Genomic DNA, 19,369 nt, shown 5'->3' on the forward strand with positions numbered 1-19,369 from the left:
ACGCTGGACCAGCTCAGGCACGGCACGGTTTTTAGGTCGGCATGATGCTAGCTCGATACTCCTCCAGCCCTCATCCCCAACCGTTGGATCAGGTCATCTTTTGACCGTTGAATCCGACCGTTGGAGGAGGGCTATATAAGCCGGCGTTGACTGCCGTCCTGACAAAAACCCTACCCCCTCCCCCGCCGCCCCGCACCCCCCACCCACTCCTCGCTAGCTCCCTCGACTCTCCACTCCCATCGCCTCTCTGTCGCCCTCTCGTCTCCTCCATCTCCAGCAATGTTCCCAGATGTGTAACTCAAACTTGGTCTATAATCTTTAATGTTTATTTGATTGAGCTGGGTTGCACTCTTTTTTCCTATTTAGAGTTTCTCATGAGGTGTGAGTTTTACCTAGATAGCCATTTAATGAGGCAACCATTGCACTAGCTCAAACTTTTGAAATTATTTGTCTCTTCTTTGAGTTGTGAATCGTGATCTAAGTTATGCAATGATGTGAGTTCTGTGACTTGATGAAAAATTTTGCATCTCCTTTAACTTGAAGTTTTGATTGAGTGGTGGCTAGCCTATAGCCCCTGACTCGGCACTAACACGGTAGGCACTACCATGCTATCTGCCTGGCATGATAAATAGACCTTAGGACCAAGCATGGACTGTCAGTTTGGCACGCAGTGCCGACATGGCACGACACAGTTAAATCATCATGCCTAATAGTGCCGAGCCTCATCGTGCCGAGCCAAACTGTGCTAGGCCCGGGCTAAGGTCGGGCGGCCCATCTGCCCACCTATAGCTACAAATAACACCCCGCTGTTCACCCCCGGAACGCACGCAGCGAGAGAGGGCGCGCGGCGCAGGACCCCCGCGCCACAAAGAAAGCGCCATGTCGACGACGGAGCCGCTCCTCCCGGCCGGCGACGCGGCCGCCGGAGGCAAGAAGAAGGAGGGCAACAGGCGGGTGTGCATCGACGACGCGCTGACGATGCACGCTGGGGAGTTCGGGCGGTGGCAGCTGCGGCACTTCGTGCTGGTGTCGGCGGCGTGGGCGCTGGAGGCGCTGCACACCATGGTGATCATCTTCGCGGACCGGGAGCCGGCCATGGTCTGCGTCGCCGCCGGAGGCTGCGGCGATCGGTGCGCGGACGCCGCGGCCGGGTGGGAGTGGGCCGACGGCGCCGCCTCGTCCACCGTCGCCGAGTGGGGGCTCGTCTGCGGCGAGCGCTACAAGGTCGGGCTCGCCCAGGCCATCTTCTTCGCCGGCTGCATGATCGGTCAGTACCGTGCTCGTGCTCCAATCCTCCATTACATTTCCCAGTGTCATCTCCATCTCCGTCTCCAACTGTATGCGCGTTCGATTATCGGCGATTAGTTTTGGGCGATTAGGCATAGAATTAAGGATTCAGGCAGGATGTGCCTTGGCATTCTGGGATCGAGAGTTGGCCGGAGAACGAAAAATTGAAGTACGTAGGCTCCGCCGAGCAGAATAATTGAAGCCCCACCATATGCGGGGACGCTAGAATTAGCAAGTGGTGACGACGCCATCTCGTGCTGCGCTTTCGGCCGGCATCCCTTGGCCCCAGCTTGCTTGGCTGTTTACTCGCGGGCGCGCGGCTCTCGGGTGCGTCCCCCTTTCGACGGCCATGTCCACACGAATGCCGGCCGGCCGGTGAGCCTGACAGACGGGATGAACGCCGGCGCTGCGGTGTTCACAGCCGCCGCCGCCGCCGCCGCCGCCGCCGCCGTACGCATGTGCCCCACGACTAACGACAGCATCTATCGTCAGCCGCGTTGTTTGACTTGTGCCCTTGCATGCGCATCGTTTTCCCGTGTCGCGTAGCATCCGTGATGCTGCCCATCGGGTAATTTACTGGCAAAAAACTACATCAACGATCCGTGATGATCGACTGCGCTTTTTTAAATTTTGTTTTGGATCTTCCCAACAATCCCATCCGCGTCTCCATCTACCTCAAGAGTAAAAGTCCAAACCGAGTTTAGGCCGGTGTCACTTTCTTACGCACATGTCCCATTCAGCTACGTGATTTTCCAGCGCCGCGAGACGAGATATACCGAGGAATCTTTTGTCCCGATCCGAGCATCCCGCTGCTGCTGCGCTGCATGCATCCACTACCTGTGGCTGTGGACTGGTGCTGGGATCCGTACGCTGGACGGATCCGACGCACCACACAGATTGGTCTGCGACTCTGCGAGGCGGCGTAGCGAGACGTAACCACACACCTGTGGCTGTGTCTGTGGACATGGCGATGGCAACGAACCCTCCATGCATGCTTCTCGTCGGGACCGGCTCTCTGCCACTGATTGGTCTGCGAGGTGGCGTAGCGAGACGTGACACGTGCGCACACGTGTGGAGCAGATTGCCTAACGTAGCCTGGCTACGTGGCCGTCCCCGCCGTGCCAAGTGCCACCTCGGCTCTGACGTGGGGATGTCCCCAATCAAATCGCTTTGCTCTCGTCCGCTTCAGGCTAGTTGGCCGCGCGTCGTCTCCTACCTCACAAACTGACAAAAACAGTCGGCTATCAAGTAATGGGCTCCTTGTCTGGATGGGCTTAGTTTTCGAGCTAGACCGGGCCCAATCAAACGTGTTTTTTTTTTAATTCCCTTCCTCTCGCGCGCGTTCTACTTCTACATGTCGTCGTGTTCTGACTTCTGACTTCTGACCGTGTGCGCTTCTCTACTGTATGCAGGCGCCGGCGTGTTCGGGCACCTGTCGGACTCGTTCCTGGGCCGCAAGGGCTCCCTGCAGGTGGTCTGCGTCCTCAACGCCACCTTCGGCCTCCTCACCGCGCTGGCCCCCAACTACTGGGCCTACGCCGCGCTGCGCCTCCTCACGGGCTTCAGCACCGGCAGCGTCGGCGTGCTCGCCTTCGTCCTCGCCACCGAGCCCATCGGGCCCTCCCGCCGCGGCGCCGCGGGGATGTCCACCTTCTACTTCTTCTCCGGCGGCATCGCGGCGCTCGCGGGCGTCGCCGCGCTCTTCCCGCGCTCCTGGCGCGCGCTCTACGTCGTCACCTCGCTCCCGTCCCTCGCCTTCGTCGCCGCCGTCGTGCCCTTCGTCTCCGAGTCCCCGCGGTGGTACCTCGTGCGCCGCCGGGCTGACGACGCCATGCGCGTTCTCCGCGCCATCGCCGTCGCCAACGGGAGGACCGTCCCCGACGACGTCACGCTCAAGCTCGACGACGAGGACGAGGAAGGGACGAAGGGCGTCGATGATGAGTCGGCGAACTCTTCGTCGTCTTCGGGATCCATCGTCGACGTGTTCCGGTCGCGTACCACGCGGGCCCGCCTCGTGCTCTCGGTGCTCATCAACCTCCTGGCGTCGGTGGTGTACTACGGCCTCAGCCTCAACGTGGTCAACCTCAAGACCAACCTCTACGTCAGCGTCGTCGTCAACTCGCTCGCCGAGATGCCCGCCTACCTGCTCACCGCGCTGCTCCTCGACCGGTTCGGGCGGAAGCCGCTCGCCATCGGCACCATGCTGCTCAGCGGCATCTTCTGCACCGCCGGGAGCCTCATCGCCGGCGCAGGCATCTTGAGGTCAGCCAGATAGTAACCTTCAGCACTCAATTGATCCTTCAAACTATCTTGCCATGCATATCGCGCTGCTCAGGCTGCTTAGTTTTATCAATTAACTGCCATATGCAACTAACGGACTTGCACTTGAAAATGGACTTGGACCACTGCGCGCAGGGTTGTGCGGATGGCTTGCGGCGTGGTGGGCATCTTCGGCATGGCGGCGACGTACAACCTTCTGTTCATCTACACGGCGGAGCTGTTCCCGACGGTGGTGCGGAACGCGGCGCTGGGGTGCACGGCGCAGGCGGCGCAGATGGGGGCCATCGTGGCGCCGCTGGTGGTGGTGCTCGGGGAGAGGGTGCCGTTCGCGGTGTTCGGCGCGTCGGGCATCGTCGGCGGGCTGCTGGTCTTCTACCTGCCGGAGACCATGAACAAGCCCCTGTACGACACCATGGCCGGGCTGGAGGAAGGGGAGAAGAGCCTGCTGGGCTGAGGCGATGGGTCGAGGTCAGCGGAGACGATGATCAGATCAACAAACGGCGATCGGAGATGGTCTTTCGGTCTTGCTTGTAATTTTGTGTAACTGAAAGGGAATGAAAGTTGTCGTCCACGTTTGTGAGGTGGGTTACGCAATGCTGCATCGTCAGAACGTGCACCTCCACAGTCCTAGTGCTCTCCGGTGATCTCTGAGTCTCCGACCAGCCGCGCAACGCCAACGCCGTGCTGGTTGGTTCACGTCTTGCATACATCAAACTACTACTTTTTTTCGTGGATGAATCCCTTCGATCTCCGAAGCACGGAATTTCGCCATTTCGGCATCACGCACTTACCGTGCCAGTGCAAATCACTTTTCCGATCGCGCTCAGATGTCGTGCACTTCCCACACCCTCAGTTGGATTTGGAGCGTAACAGCTTTTTTTTTTTTAAAAAAAACTGTTTGGTGCGTAACAGCATTTGCCATTTTCCGTGGTCTTTTGTTTTGCGCAACACACACACACACAAAAAAAAAAAAAAGATTATCGTGTCACGAACAGGATTCACAAAAAAGAAAACAAGCAGTGTGCCGCAGCCTGCGTGTCTCGCTGTCCGGTTGCAAACTCGCAATTCCTTTCTTTCTTTCTTTTTTATAAAAAAACAATTCCTTTCTTACCCCGCCGAGGTCGCAAGATATTTTCCCCGCCTCACGTTTACAGCGAGGCGACGGCTCAGATGGCGTCGAAGCGGAAGCGCTCATTGATTGAAGGAGATGGTAGCCGTGGGGGACCGCGGGCGGATGCATGGTAAACAGGATAGAAGCAACCCAACAAAGTTTGAAGTGGGCCTCGGGACCGGCCTTTGGTTAGCCCAATTAAACGCAACCAGCCTGCGCATGGCCTTGATTTCCTACCTGAGGCGAAATTACTTTTACTCATTTCTTTTTTTGCACAAGGAGAGGGAAAATCAATTGTTGCCTTTTTTTTAACGGTCAAATGTGCATGCATTTTTTTTTCTCTTCGCACAAGTTTTAGTTTGACCTCATTTTTTTTTGTGTAATGGGAGATGCTTCCATAACCTGACCATCTATATTTTTAGATGATTTTCGCTCGCGAGCACGCTAACCATAACCTGATGACCATGCCTCCACACATGAACCTATCATGCACGAGACGGAGACGCTCGCTCGCAGCGGCATCGAGTATGATTTGGAGCGTAACAACATTTGCCATTTTTCGTTTCATAAAAAAAACATCTATCTTTTTTGGTTCTGCGGTCTCTCTTTTTTTTTTTGCGCACATAAAAAAAGTTTAGCGTGCCACTGTGTCATGGATAAGATTAAAAAAAGAAAATACCGGCGCGCCGCATCCTGTGTGTGTGTCCGCTGTCCGGTTCAAACTAGCAATCGCCTTCTTCCTTCTTTTATTTTTTTATAAAAAAATCCTTTCTTTCCCCGCCGAGGTGCTCGGAACAGCTGCAGCTGGCAGCCGCTACATGACTGCAGTCAGCCGTCCAGTTGCGTCCGGCAACTGTTAGAGTTAGCATACATTCAATCATATCTGGCACAAACCATTGGCCAACAGAAGGAAAAGAACTGCGAAGGGTGAATGGGAAAGAGAGATCACGAGCGATGCTTGGAGACTTTTGACCAGACAAGCTGTTGGGCTGCAGCTGCAGCTCCTTTTTCCGAGCGGCTGCGCTGTAGCCGCAGCCGCAGAAGTAGCTGAGCGACGGCTCAGATAGCAAGATGGGCCATGGAGCAGGCAGGGGCCATGAACGACTGATTCTTTCGCGCGCCGCCAGATGAAGTAGTTGTCGCCTGATTCGCTTGCGGCGAGGAGGGCAGTGTAGCGGGTGTGCTTCTGTGTCCCCTGCTGGCAGATTGAGCGCAAAGTGAGAGGGAGCCAGCAGATCGAGCACAGGGTAGAGGAAGCCGGGTTCTCAAGCTGGCCGCGGGCCGGCTGGCGTGGCTCGCCTCCGCGGCCATCGCGCTCGGGGCCGCCGTGCAGTGTGCAGCGTCGTGGGCAGCCGCCGCATGGACGCCGACACCGATGACGAGTGGGAGGCGCCTGCACGCTGAGACCTACGCGCTAGCGTGGGCTGCGGTGAGGTCGCCGAGCAGGTCACGCCCACTCATGGTGACGGCGGGGCAGGCACTGGCAAGGACGCCCAGCATATGATCGGAGGTAGTAGCTATGGTGCAGGCAGGCATAAGATAGGTGGCCAGGAGTGCAGATAGAGGATATAGACTGTAGGATGATAAAAGTTAAGGTGTTTTTTTTTTGCATATATTTGCCAGCATGCGCCATGGTGGCATGCCACGTAGGCGTCAAAAGCGTACATGGCTTGTTTGGGACTTGGGATGGATCGTTTAGATAGTTCGGAATAAAAATGCATTTTATAAGTTTAGGAATCTTATTGACACGGCGAGATAAGTTTGGGAACAGTGGTACATTTTACTTAAAAACTAAAGTCAAAACCCTCCATGTTCAAAACTTGCTCTCTTTTTTTGAGGGGATGTTCAAAACTTCCTGCACGGCCTGATCCGCAACCGCCACAAGAAGAGTTTGTAGTGGGCCTCGGGACCGGCCTTTCATTAGCCCATTAAACGCAACCAGCCTGTATTGCGCCGTTACCGTATAGAGAATTTTTCATTTTTATATTTTTTTATTTTAGCATTTTGTAAAAATATATGTTCAAATAAAAAATTGCAGATTTATACGCATACCGCCGTTTGAAACGGGTATAGCCAGTTCAACCGGTGGAAGGTGCACTGTAGTAACCGGCGGAATTTCTTTTCTCTGAACAATATATCTTTAAAACATCGTAACTTTGAACTCGGATGGAGATAAGCTTTTTACGAAAATTGTAGATCTTGATGAGATCTACAACTTTTTTAGTTCAAACTTTTTTTATTTAGAATCATCTTGGTACTCAAATAATCGATGAGTACCGAGATGATTCCACATGTTGATCTCGACGCATGTAGAGTGTGTGCCGCGAGAGCATGCTACTCTAGTGCTCTTCAGCTCTAGTTACTCTCTTCTGTGTTCTATGTCGAAGGAGGAACCGTGGACGTGCCAGAGGGAAGATGATGCCTTGGGCTACGTACGTTTGGAAAGGCTCCTCCCAAACCGGCTCACTAGTCATTACTTCGATAGCAGAAGTCGGTAGGAGTTGCGAATAGGAAAAAGAAAAATGGCTTCAGCGAGGAGTATGCGTTTATTTTCTTCTTAGATGTCAATAACCGGCTCTTTTTTTTTTGGCAGTAGTGCTAATGTGCTACAGTGCCAAATTTCATGTGAAACCAGAAAGGATGAGCAGTGCCAAACGCACTTGTATCTGCGCATAAACTCTGCTGACTTGCTGAGTGCGACGCGACCTCCATTTGCAGCAGTGAAAATTACGGAGACGGGACGACGAACCTGGCGAGGCAAGCCCATTCTCTGGATCATATCACACAGCATATGACCCAGTGTCTGACCGTCTCATGTTCATGCTCCAATAGATTAGCATCGATGTATATACGCACGTTCCAAGTTTAAAATCCACACACGTTAATTCTAATCAGGATGCATGCAGTGCGCACGGCACAACAGCCAGCGGCAGCAGACCTTCCATTCCTGTTTTACCGGGCACGAAGACTAGTACCACCACTGTTACTGGAACTGCGTGCATGGCTACGAGTCAACAGTAGCCTTTGTTTTTGTCCACCTGCTACTGCTCTGTAGTCAATTGAGAAAGGAGACTCGTACTAACAGGAGGTTCCAAACCGATGCTTCTGAATTCGCCAACTATCCGTACCATTTACCACTCTCGGCTCAGGCAATCCAAGCTTAATAAACAGGCATTTTGTTTGTAGTATCACTCACATTTCCGAGGCAAATCTTGGTTTTCGAATCTACTTGCAGCACAAGCAATTAATAACTCAGAATGACTTCAAATCGAATGCAGGCAGTAGTAGCTTAGTTCCTGTTTGGATACAAATTCCTAAAGTTTAAAGTTTAGTAGTATAATAAAATTTAGGACCCTTAAATTGCTAGTCCTAAAGTTTAGTACATGGCTGTTTGGATGGATTACTAATCTTTAGGATCTTAGAGAGAAAATATCATTTTTACCCCTCAATTACTCCTCTAAACTACCCCTGCACTTCACGTCATTAATGCATGCGAGGGCAATAGAGGTAAAGGGGGATTTAGGACTACTTTTAGGAGAAATAGTATCTATTAGGACTTCTTGGTCCTCCTAATGAAAATGACCCTTATAAAGTTTAGGAGTTTACTTTTAGAACCCATGTTTGGATGTACAAGTTATAAAAATGAACTCGCAAGTGCAGCAGTGTTCCCTTCGGTTCAGAGTTTGTAGACCTGCCCATGCAATGCAAGCGACACTTTCAGCTGTTCCAATGTTTAAATGCAAAATAAAAGTGAGCAAATTAACCCATCATTATTTACCCCTGATTGCAAAGTTACCGGAGTGTTTTGTAGTGCGGGCACGCTGCAGAGACGCATGGGCAGCAACTGTACCTGCCCCCACCGTGTTTTGCCCACTTCTTGGCGCTTTTTGGCAGTCTCCGCATAAACTCTGCTGCACTGCATGCGACCTCAGCTCCTCCATTTGCAGCAGCAGCAGCAGAGAAAAATTACGGGCACGGGACGAGCAAGCCACTGGCGACTGCCGAGGCGGGCCCACTCTCTGGTACAGGGACAGCTCCAGACTCTCGATCCGTCTCCCGTGGCAGCGTGGGGGCCGCCGGGGCGGCACGGAATGCAGCGGGCCGAGCGGCCTTTGACCAAGCGTCTGGTCAAGTGTCTGGCCGTGGAGAGAGAGAGAGAGAGAGCGGGGGGAACCGCGGCCCGCAAAGCCAATGCCGTGTTGGTCCGTTGGTTCACGTCTTGCGTGCACCAAATTCCGTTCAAGAATCTCTTTCCATTTCCGAAGCACGGAATTTTAGCATCAGTCACGCACTTACCGTGCAATCACTTTCTCTGCTCGCTCCGATGTCGTGCGGCGCACTTGCCACGCACGAACTTGTCATGCACGAGAATGGAGGCGTTTGAGGCGGCATCAATTATGATTTTGGAACGTGCTAACAACAACATTTGTACGCACTTGCAGTACTGTCCTGGCACTATCCCAGTCTCCACGGAACACTGCTGCGTTGCGTGCGAGCGGTTCGTCCTCCATTTCCATCAGCCGCAGCCGAACTATGGACCGACCGGCCAAGTAAACATGCGCTTCGCACATGAACTTGTCACGCACGAGATGGAACCGAGGTAGCCGTTGGCTGTTGGCAGCGGCATCATGTATGATTTGGAATTTTGGAGCATACCAAGATTTGGCTCCGTAAGTCTTTTTGCACAGCACCCAAAAGAAAAGGAAATTAGCATGGTATTTGGAGTAGTATTTTTTTTTCCAAAAGAAAAGAAAATCCAAACTGAAATTCCTTTCTTACGCCGCTCAGGTAGAAGATATTTTCCCCCGCATCGCGTTTACAGCCAGGCGACGGCTCAGATGTCGAGGACAAACGGAAGCGGCTCATTGATTGCTGGAGATGGGGGTAGGTGGGAGCGGGATGCATGGTAACAAAAAAGAAGGCAAAACCCTCGTTTTCGCTCACTGACGCCGGGTCCCGCCCAAAATATACCCCACATGTCAGTGAGCTTCGGAAACCCTGGCGCTTCCATTTCGCGCCCAGCCCACCGGCCCGGACCCCTCGGATTCGGCCTTAAAAGGGGATGCCCGGTCGCCCTCTCCTCATTCCCCACACCTCACCTTCTCCTCCACAGCCGTCTAGGGTTTGCGAGGGAGGGTTTTCCGGCGAGAGGGCGGAGATGGCGGCGGAGCGTGCGAAGGGGACGGTGAAGTGGTTCAACGGGACCAAGGGCTTCGGCTTCATCAGCCCCGACGACGGCAGCCAGGACCTCTTCGTCCACCAGTCCTGCGTCAAGGCCGACGGCTACCCCAACCTCAAGGACGGCGAGGCCGTCGAGTACACCGTCGGCAGCGACCACGACGGACGCTCCAAGGCCCTCGACGTCACCGCGCCCGGCGGCGGCTCCCTCCCCGGCGGGGAGCGCCCCGACAGCGGCGGCTACGGCGGGCGCGGCGGCGGCGACCGCGGCGGCTACGGTGGAGGCGGCGGCGGTTACGGAGGAGGCGGCGACCGCGGCTACGGCGGCGGAGGCGACCGCGGCTACGGGGGAGGAGGCGGCTACGGCGGCGGCGGCGACCGCGGCTACGGCGGTGGCGGCGGTGGACGCGGCAGTGGCTGCTACAAGTGCGGCGAGGAGGGCCACATGGCGAGGGACTGCTCCCAGGGCGGCGGCGGCGGCGGGTACGGCGGCGGCGGCGGCGGCGGAGGCGGCCGGGGCTGCTACAAGTGCGGCGAGGAGGGCCACTTGGCGAGGGACTGCACCCAGGGCGGCGGCGGTGGCGGCTACGGCGGAGGCGGTGGCGGCTACGGCGGTGGTGGAGGCGGCGGCGGCGGCGGCCGCGGGTGCTACAACTGCGGTGGCGAGGGCCACATCTCCCGCGAGTGCCCCAACAGGCACTAGGCGCAGCGTCGGATCCGGTCCGAGTCCCACCTCCTGGCTCTTGCATGAAGTCATGGCCACCTATCTATCTATCTATCTATCAGTAGTTGCAGTAGTGTTTCGTTCTCGTCGGTCGTGTCTTGTCGTAGTAGGAAGAAGGCGCATGTAGAAGTGGTGGTATGGATCTGTGTCGAAGTCGTAGTGTTTTCGTCTTTTAATCAAGCTGTAAGGCAGCCATGGTCATGGATGGCACTGCCCGATCTATCTATCTATTTTGGAATGGAGTGGTAATCTATCGAACTCAGTTATGTGCCTGGATTTCTGTTGTTGATCCTGTGTTCGTTTTGAACTCGGTTATATGCCTGGATACCTCTGTCCTTTTGATTCTGTGTTCTTCGTTGTGTCGCTCGGTTGATTGGATCGTTCTTATGTTCTTAGCATCAAAATCTTCGTTGCTGCATTTGTTGTGCGATGTGGTAGTGATCGTTCTGTGATCAACTTTCTTCTTTACTGTTGCCTGTGTCGTTTGATGAAATTGCTTTACATGTGAGGTGAAAATTGTTGAGAAGGATCAAGAGAGATTGGGGTTTTGAGATTCCAATCCCAATGTGAGATGGAAAATGATGGGGAGGAAGAGAGAGGAGAGGGGGAGGTATGGGAGAGGCCTGCTGGAAAAAGCAAGCAGGACAGGGATCAGGCAGTGCAGTCTGCCATGGTTGCTTTGGCAAGAGAGAGGGCCTGGCTGGCTGGCCAGCAGGAGTGGCAGGCTTGGTTTTGTCCGCATCGTGGGGCAGTTGCGAAAAAGCGAGGGGTGTTTCCATTTCTGTTGGCAATGGGACAGGAGCGGGCAGAGGAGCCGTGGACGCGTGGGTTTCCTTTTCCCCTGCGTCCTTTGCCTTGACGCCTGCGTTTCCTCCACGCAGTGACCAGACGAGACCGGGGCTTGACCGCTTGGGGTCCTGGGGAGGCCGGGGGGCTCCCCGGGACGGGACGGGCACTTCCTTGGCTGGCAATCTGGCAGCTGGCTCCTCGCCTCCTCCAGTCCGCAGCCCTCCCTGTTACCAGCAAGGCAGCAACCAGCACAGACCTGTGGAGAGAGAGAGAGAGGAGGGAGTGAGTGAGGGGTATATCATGGAATGGAACTTCCATACTCTAAAGACATTATTATCTTGTGGTAGGATAGTATGAATCCTACATAAATCTGATGGTGAGCTGAAAATTTGATGAGGGAAAGGGTGTGGAGCTCCTACATTGCCTACATAGTAGTACGTACACTTTCTAAAAATATAAAAGATCCGTTTGGAGTTTTGGAATTGAATTCCATTCTAATAACCATAATTTAGATACAAATTAATTAACATAATATAGTTGTATGTGGAATATATTTGTATATTATTGTTGGCCATATGAGAGAGATAATTATGTGCTGCGCTTCTGCTATAGGGAACCGAGTTGAAAAGTGTGAGCTGCTCATTAGAAACATAGCATGAGGATCTATAGAATTAATTTCTATCTCCCACCTCATGAATCTAAGATGTCTTCCATTCTGCTTGTTTCATTTATCGCTTCAGCTCCTGATCGCCTAAAACGTATGAAGCCTAATATAATTGTTTGAATGCTGCAGATAGAGTCTCTTTCGTTAACATTTCATGGCCATGACCTTATTGTAGATTCGGAGTTGGAGCTCAACTATGGGAGGTACACATATAATTCCATCACCTGTACCCATTCAGTTACGACAAAGTGTGCACCACGAGCACACAATTGACAGTTTTAATTGGCCTCAGGCGTTACGGTTTACTTGGACTAAATGGCTGTGGAAAATCTACTCTTCTCACAGCAATAGGTTGCAGAGAACTTCCTATCCCTCAACACATGGACATATACCATCTCACCCGAGAGATTGAGGCTTCAGACATGTCTGCACTGCAAGCTGTTGTTAGCTGTGATGAAGAGAGAGTCAAGTTGGAGAAGGAAGCAGAAATTTTGGCTGCACAGGTCAGCTCTTCAACTCTCACACACACGATTGCTTATCTTCACACCTTTTTCTTCACTATATCCTGCCTTTCCACTGTTGCAAATTATCACTTGATGCTGGATAATGTCCTTACGTAGTAACAAGGATTTTTCCCTCTCACATTTTTAGGATGACGGTGGTGGTGACGCGTTGGATCATGTGTATGAGCGTCTAGAAGCGATTGATGCATCGACTGCTGAAAAGCGTGCTGCTGAGATATTATTTGGTTTAGGTTTTAACAAGCAAACGCAGGCGACGAAAACCCGAGATTTTTCTGGAGGTTGCCGTATGAGGATTGCTTCGGCTAGATCACTGTTCATGAACACAACAATCCTTTTGCTTGATGAGCCCACAAACCATCTTGGTAAGATCCTTGAATTTTAAAGTAAACAGAAACTGGATAAGAAACTAGGTTTTTTATGGATAGAAATGTGCTATTTTCTTGGTAAGTGTGGTGAACTAGAAATCTACTATCCTACCATAGTCCAAATCTTGTTTACACAATGAATTGCAGCTCCTGTGTAGATCATAGTCATAACTCATACGTACATGTGGATGGCACATGGTATCCAGTATCATACTGATAAAGCTTGGTTTCCTATATAAGTAGCTGAGTCGTCCAAAGATGAGATATCACACCAATTACCTCACCTGTGTTTTCTGTTGTATCACTCAGGTGATACCACTGCTACCCATTTTGTTTAGCTTAAATGGTTTCAGCTATTTGATTATTGTTTCCTCATAGCATCTAAACCTGTAGCGTGAGTGATTAAACGAACTATTGAAGTAAAAAAAGATCTGCAGAAAGGTCTTTCAAGACACTGTTTTGGTGAACTTGTTGCTCCTCTGGACTAATTTGCTACGCCTATTTGTAGATCTTGAGGCTTGTGTCTGGTTGGAAGAGACGCTATAGAAATTTGATCGCATACTTGTGGTCATATCGCACTCCCAGGACTTTCTGAATGGAGTGTGCACTAACATAATACATATGCAGAACAAGAAGCTCAAGTTATACACCGGGAATTATGACCAGTATGTTCAGACCCGCTGCGAGCTTGAAGAGAACCAGATGAAGCAGTACAGATGGGAGCAGGAGCAGATTGGCAGATTGCTTCAATGAAGGAGTACATTGCACGGTTCGGCCATGGGTCTGCAAAGCTTGCACGTCAGGTCCAGAGCAAGGAGAAGACTCTCGCAAAGATGGAGCGTGGTGGGCTCACGGAGAAGGTTGTTAGGAACAAGATACTGGTGTTGTTCCGCTTCACAAATGTTGGCAAGCTTCCACCGCCAGTGCTGCAGTTTGTCGAGGTCACGTTTGGGTACACACCGCATAATCTGTTATACAAGAAGCTTGACTTAGTTGTCGACCTGGACTCTAGAATTGCGTTGGTTGGTCCCAATGGGGCAGGGAAGAGCACCCTTCTGAAGCTGATGACAGGTGACGTGGCTCCACTGGATGGTAAGGTGAGGCGGCACAATCACCTGCGCATCGCGCAGTTCCATCAGCATCTGGCGGAGAAGCTGGACCAGGACATGTCGGCCCTGCAGTACATGCTGAAGGAATACCCTAGGAACGAGGAAGAGAGGATGAGAGTTGCGGTTGGTAAGTTCGGGCTGTCGGGGAAGGCTCAGGTGATGCCGATGAGGAATCTGTCGGACGGGCGGAGGAGCCGTGTGATCTTTGCGTGGCTGGCATACAGGCAGCCACAGCTGCTGCTGCTGGACGAGCCGACGAACCATCTTGATGATATCGAGACCATCGGCTCCCTAGCGGAGGCGCTGTACGAGTGGGATGGCGGTCTGGTCCTGGTGAGCCATGACTTCAGGCTGATCAACCAGGTTGCTCGTGAGATCTGGGTGTGTGAGAACCAGGCGGTGACCAGGTGGGAAGGCGATATCATGGACTGTGTGTAGAAACGATTACTACCGTGTTGAATCTCGTCTCGGCATGATGATGTCTCATAAGAAGGAGCCAGAGGATTTGTCCAGTCGACTGGGGAAGCTATTCAGAGGCGTGGAGCGTATTCAGAGGTGGGCATGTCAATGCACAATCTTCTTCAGACATGATTCCCGGTACTGTTTTCCATTATTTGATTTGGGTTCAGTATACCCTGTTGTCGGATGTTTATATTTATGGACCTGGATAGCTGAGAAGGAAAATATAGCAGAATCTGGAGGAATTTGCGGAAGAACGCAGCAAGAACTCGAGATAGAACAGAAGGGATTCAGACAAAGCTTCATCAATGCCTACTGACTCATGCAAGCACACACCAGCCAGGGTACATGGCATTTCCAGATTTTGCTGCACTAACTAGATGAATGGCCGGCCTCAGGCCCAACCGGATCATGGCCCATAACAGACGCAACGGCCCACTCCACCACTCGCCAGAGCCATCATCATCATCTCCTTGTTGCTTCCCGACCTGCAAAAAACAAACGCTCCATGGCATGCTTGTCTCTGGCTGCTGGAGCATGGTGGGGGGTGGTGTTGCTGCTGCACTGAACTGATGACCAGGCTAGCAGTCTAGCACCGCGCAGGAAGGCGAACAAGACAAGGGCCATGTTTTAACTCCCAACTTTGATACTATGCAAAAAGAAGATTCCCCATCACATTAAATTTGCGGTACATGCATGGAGTATTAAATGTAGACGAAATCAAAAACTAATTGCACGGTTTTGTTGTACTTTGTGAGACGAATCTTTTGAGGCTAATTAGTCAATACTAGTCCATCAACCCGTGCTCCCGCACGGGCTAATATTTTTAGAAACTATTGTATTTGAAAAATATTTAGAAATTAAACTCCTAGCTCGTAATCAAAATTATTTACCTACTACTCTCTTATTTTTGAACACTTCAACATAATACTTGTATAGATATGTACCTATCTTTATCCAGTTGTGATTGATTTTTAATTAATAATTACTCTATGCATGTTTTCACCCATATTCGTACTTTTTCCATTTTGTATCACACCTCCAATCCTCCATACATTATGTTTAGCATACCAATCAATATTTTTCATCAATTACTCACGTACATGTATAAATGGTCTAAATGGTGGCACTCATCATGTGTATATACTTTAACTTAGTATTTTTATATTAACAATGACATGAATAGGTAATTTCTGTATGATGCACATGAAGATAGTTAGATTAATATTTAGATGTTTAAGTTATTTTTAATAACGATACACCTAAGTAACATAGATAAAATTTTAGAATGACATTTTAAGTTATGCTTTATAATGATGTGTATTAGTAAATTGAATGAAGATTATGGGGTTACTTTAGATTATTTTTTATAATAGCTGAGCTCGGTAATTTAGATATAGGTTTAGAGCTCATTTTTTAATATTTTTCACAATACTTTTTAGAAAATATATTAGATCAATGGCTATGATTATTAGAGTTTACAGGATTGGTGTTTGATGTTTTTAATTTTTATGAAAATTTATCTCTTTTTTCTAGCTTGTCCCCTGGGAACTAATGCGGAGTCTCCAATGAAAAAAGAAATGAGACTACGTTGCTACAAAACTATAACATAAGCTACCTCTCGTTTGTTAAATATTCGAACACAATACTTATGTAGATATATACTTAATATCTTCATCCAATTGTGATAGATTTTAGTTAGTAATTACTTTATAATATTTTCATCCACATTTATAATCTTTAACTTTATAATCTTGAATTTGTTTAATGAACCCTAAGTTTGAGATACAATTTTAGCATAAAAATCTATATTCTCATCACTTTATATCATTATAAATGGTGACACACATCATGCGTATAGACCTTAATTATTATATCGTATACCAATAGTGAAAGATATAGATGATTTAGAATCATATATTGCTGTATATTTTTAAATAAGGTTATTTGATTCAAACGTAGGATTACCTCATGTTATTTTTAATAATGGCATGTGTGGGTAATATATATGCAAATTTAAGGGGTTACTTTAAATTTTTTAAGTAATAGTGGTAGATAATTCAGTTGCAAATTAGGGGATTATTTTAAATATTATTTATAATGGCATAAGTGGGTAATTTGGATGAAGATTAGGGGTTACTTTTAGTTTATTTTATATAATGGCAGAGGTGGTAATTTATATATAGATTTAGGGGTTACTTTAGGCTATTTTCATAATGGCATAGGTGGGTAATTTTTTAGAAAACATAATAGATCCAATGGCTACGATGATTTGAATCTATCGATTGATGGTCGGATGTTTTGCTTTTTTGTGAGAATTTCTAGGATTTCTCTCTTTTTCTAGAGTGTCCACCTAGGAATCCTAGGTGGCTTCACCTGGAGGCTTCAAAAGGAGCCTCCAATTAGTAATAGTAAGATTTGGACAATAATTCACAAATACAAACGAAACGCTACAGTTGCGCATTTATGGCAAAATGTCAATTTTGCCACTCCCAGATTGGGAACTAAACAAGGCCAAGAAAGAAAAGAGCGGAGTGGAAGTGGAGGAGGGAGGAGCGATGAGCAGCAAGAGTGGTCTTGTTTAGTTGCTAAAGTTTGGAGGTGCCAAATTACTGTTACAGCACTGTAGCACACTGTAGCGTTTCGTTTGTATTTGTGAATTATTGTCCAAACATTGACTAATTAGGCTCAAAAGATTCGTCTCGCAAAGTACAACAAAACTGTGCAATTAGTTTTTAATTTCGTCTACATTTAGAACTCCATACATGTACCGCAAGTTTGATGTGATGGGAAATCTTTTTTTGCATAGTGCCAAAATTAGGAGTTGAGGGTCAACTAAACAAGGACTAGGGAGGCGAGGGCGTGCTGCCTGCTGGTCGTACTCGTCCGGGGATTGGTTGGGATCGGCGGAAGAAAAGAAAGGCATGCAGGGCAGGAGCAGGATTCCCGGCCGGGACTGACCGGACCGACGCCCCCTCCCTGACGACTGACGAGCAGCGAGGAGCCGCGCGTGAGTTGCATTTGCAGCGGCGTCTGTGGTCTCCCTCCCTCGGTCCTCCCATGTCCCAACCGAGCCATCTTTCATCTCAACTTTGTACATCCGGTTACGTGATGTTTACATTGGGAAGGCCGGCGGTCAGCAAAATTGGACGGGGAGTTGACCAGATGTTGACTTGGTTAGTTAACCTGGAAATCAATTTTTAAAAATGTAGCTGCACCCACCGTGTCTTGAATTGACATAGACCACCCCTGCTGATTACTAGTACTTCCCATGTCCATCAAACCGAATCCCCGGTTCCTCTCTTGTGTCGTCTTCTCCGGCACCTGCAGGATGCACTGCCCTCGATTGTCCAGCCTTCTCCATCCCCACCGGCCACCGGCTCCATTCAGATTGATGTTGAGGAGAGATCGGAGATGCAAGGCTAGCTGGAAGCACGGTCAATCAGAGGTGCATCTGCACAGCGCACAGAGAGGCTTCGCTTTCGTTCCCTTTCTTTCCTCCTCCCCTCTTCCCGTCTTCCGGTACCCCCCGGCTCCAGTTCTCTGTCTTCCTGGGCCCCCACACCCACCGAATTGCGAAGTTGCAAACGCTCCCAGCCCCAACTACGGATGGACGCGTGCACATCCACTGCCTGTCTTCTTTGGCAGGGCCTTGATGCCCGCCCATGGTCCCTGCCCAAAGATCCCAGATCGATAGGTCCCATTTCTTGAGAGAGAGAGGCAGAATAGGACTGTACTTAAGTTGGGAGGAAGGAGCTAAAGTTTAGCCCACTTAAATTAAATGAAAGGTTAAAGTTTAGCACTAGGGTATATGGGCGAGGGGCTAAACTTTAGCACTTTGGTTGATAAAAGATAACAATACCCCTCCTCTCTCTTCCCTTTCTCTCCCTCAACTCCCCACCTTCCCCAGCCGCGCCGGCTGGTGGAGGGCGTGGGGTAGGAGGAGATGCGGAGGAGAGAGAGGGGGTGTTGGAGGGGAAGGGGAGGAATTTTGGACAATGGGATACTTTTAGTCCCTTTAATCCATTTTAGCATCCTTGGAGGGGCTAAAGGATTGGAGGGCAAAATTTAGCTCTCCTATTTTAAACCTCCTATTTAGGAGCAATAGGAGCAAGACGCTAAAATTTGACTAAAATGGGGAGCTAAATTTAACCCCCTCCCAAACACCCTTAGTTTTTTTCATGATCGATCGAGGAGTGCCCCCGAATGCGAACAACAGAAGAAAAGGAGAGAGAGATAAGGGGTTGCTTTTTAGCTTTTCTGTGGAACAGGAGCCGAGGCAGCGACCAGGAGCTCGGTCCGCCGTCTTTTTTGTTTTTTAGCTCTTTTTGCGAAAGTTTCTCACAAATAGGCTCCTGGTGGAACCAATTCCAAAAATGGACCCTTAGCTTGGTGCCATCCATGCTGGCGTCAAGCTACAACGTCTCGGCGCTAGCCATCCTGACGCCAAGGTCTATGCGCAGCTGCTGACGCGGGTGCCGATGTGGCGGGAGCTTGGCGCCATCCATCATGGCGCCAAGCCTTGGCGCCGTGGATCTTGGCACCAAGCTTGGCGCCGTCGATCTTGGTGCCGAGCTAGGGGGCCAGTAATGAAATTACCTGCAACTTGAACGTATATGTGAGAACCCAAGACACAGATTTATACAAGGTCGGGCTGCCAAAATAGAGGACTACCGTATGCTGTGTATGGGGTGTGGGATATTGCGCCCTGCTCTTGCGTGTGATTTAGTGTTAAGGATGTCGTCCTCTGCTGTGGTGCTATGAAGGCTTGTCCTACCCAACTAAGGAACCCTGCCCTCCTTTATATACTCCGAGGGACGGGATTACTAGTTGGCTACTCCGAGGATTTGTATTAGGATTACCTGGGGTGAGTTGCACT

The 19,369-nt window shown here is 50.2% G+C and overlaps 2 protein-coding genes and 1 pseudogene across 2 annotated transcripts; all 3 read left to right on the top strand.

Annotated features, from left to right (window-relative positions):
* The first annotated feature begins 771 nt into the window (after positions 1-771).
* LOC101760228 (organic cation/carnitine transporter 4) lies at positions 772-4,183 on the top strand. The gene is made up of 3 exons (XM_004976862.3): positions 772-1,267; positions 2,700-3,549; positions 3,703-4,183. Exons 1-3 carry the CDS (start codon positions 880-882, stop codon positions 4,019-4,021), a joined length of 1,557 nt encoding a protein of 518 aa, XP_004976919.1. The 5' UTR covers positions 772-879; the 3' UTR covers positions 4,022-4,183.
* A 5,563-nt stretch (positions 4,184-9,746) lies between these two features.
* Positions 9,747-10,867, top strand: LOC101761691 (glycine-rich protein 2-like). Its single transcript, XM_004976866.4, has one exon. It carries the CDS (start codon positions 9,837-9,839, stop codon positions 10,557-10,559), a length of 723 nt encoding a protein of 240 aa, XP_004976923.1. The 5' UTR covers positions 9,747-9,836; the 3' UTR covers positions 10,560-10,867.
* A 284-nt stretch (positions 10,868-11,151) lies between these two features.
* Positions 11,152-15,075, top strand: LOC101784535 (annotated as a pseudogene).
* Positions 15,076-19,369: the final 4,294 nt, after the last annotated feature.

Source organism: Setaria italica, chromosome VII (assembly GCF_000263155.2).
Source record: "Setaria italica strain Yugu1 chromosome VII, Setaria_italica_v2.0, whole genome shotgun sequence".
Classification (NCBI taxonomy): Eukaryota; Viridiplantae; Streptophyta; class Magnoliopsida; order Poales; family Poaceae; genus Setaria; species Setaria italica.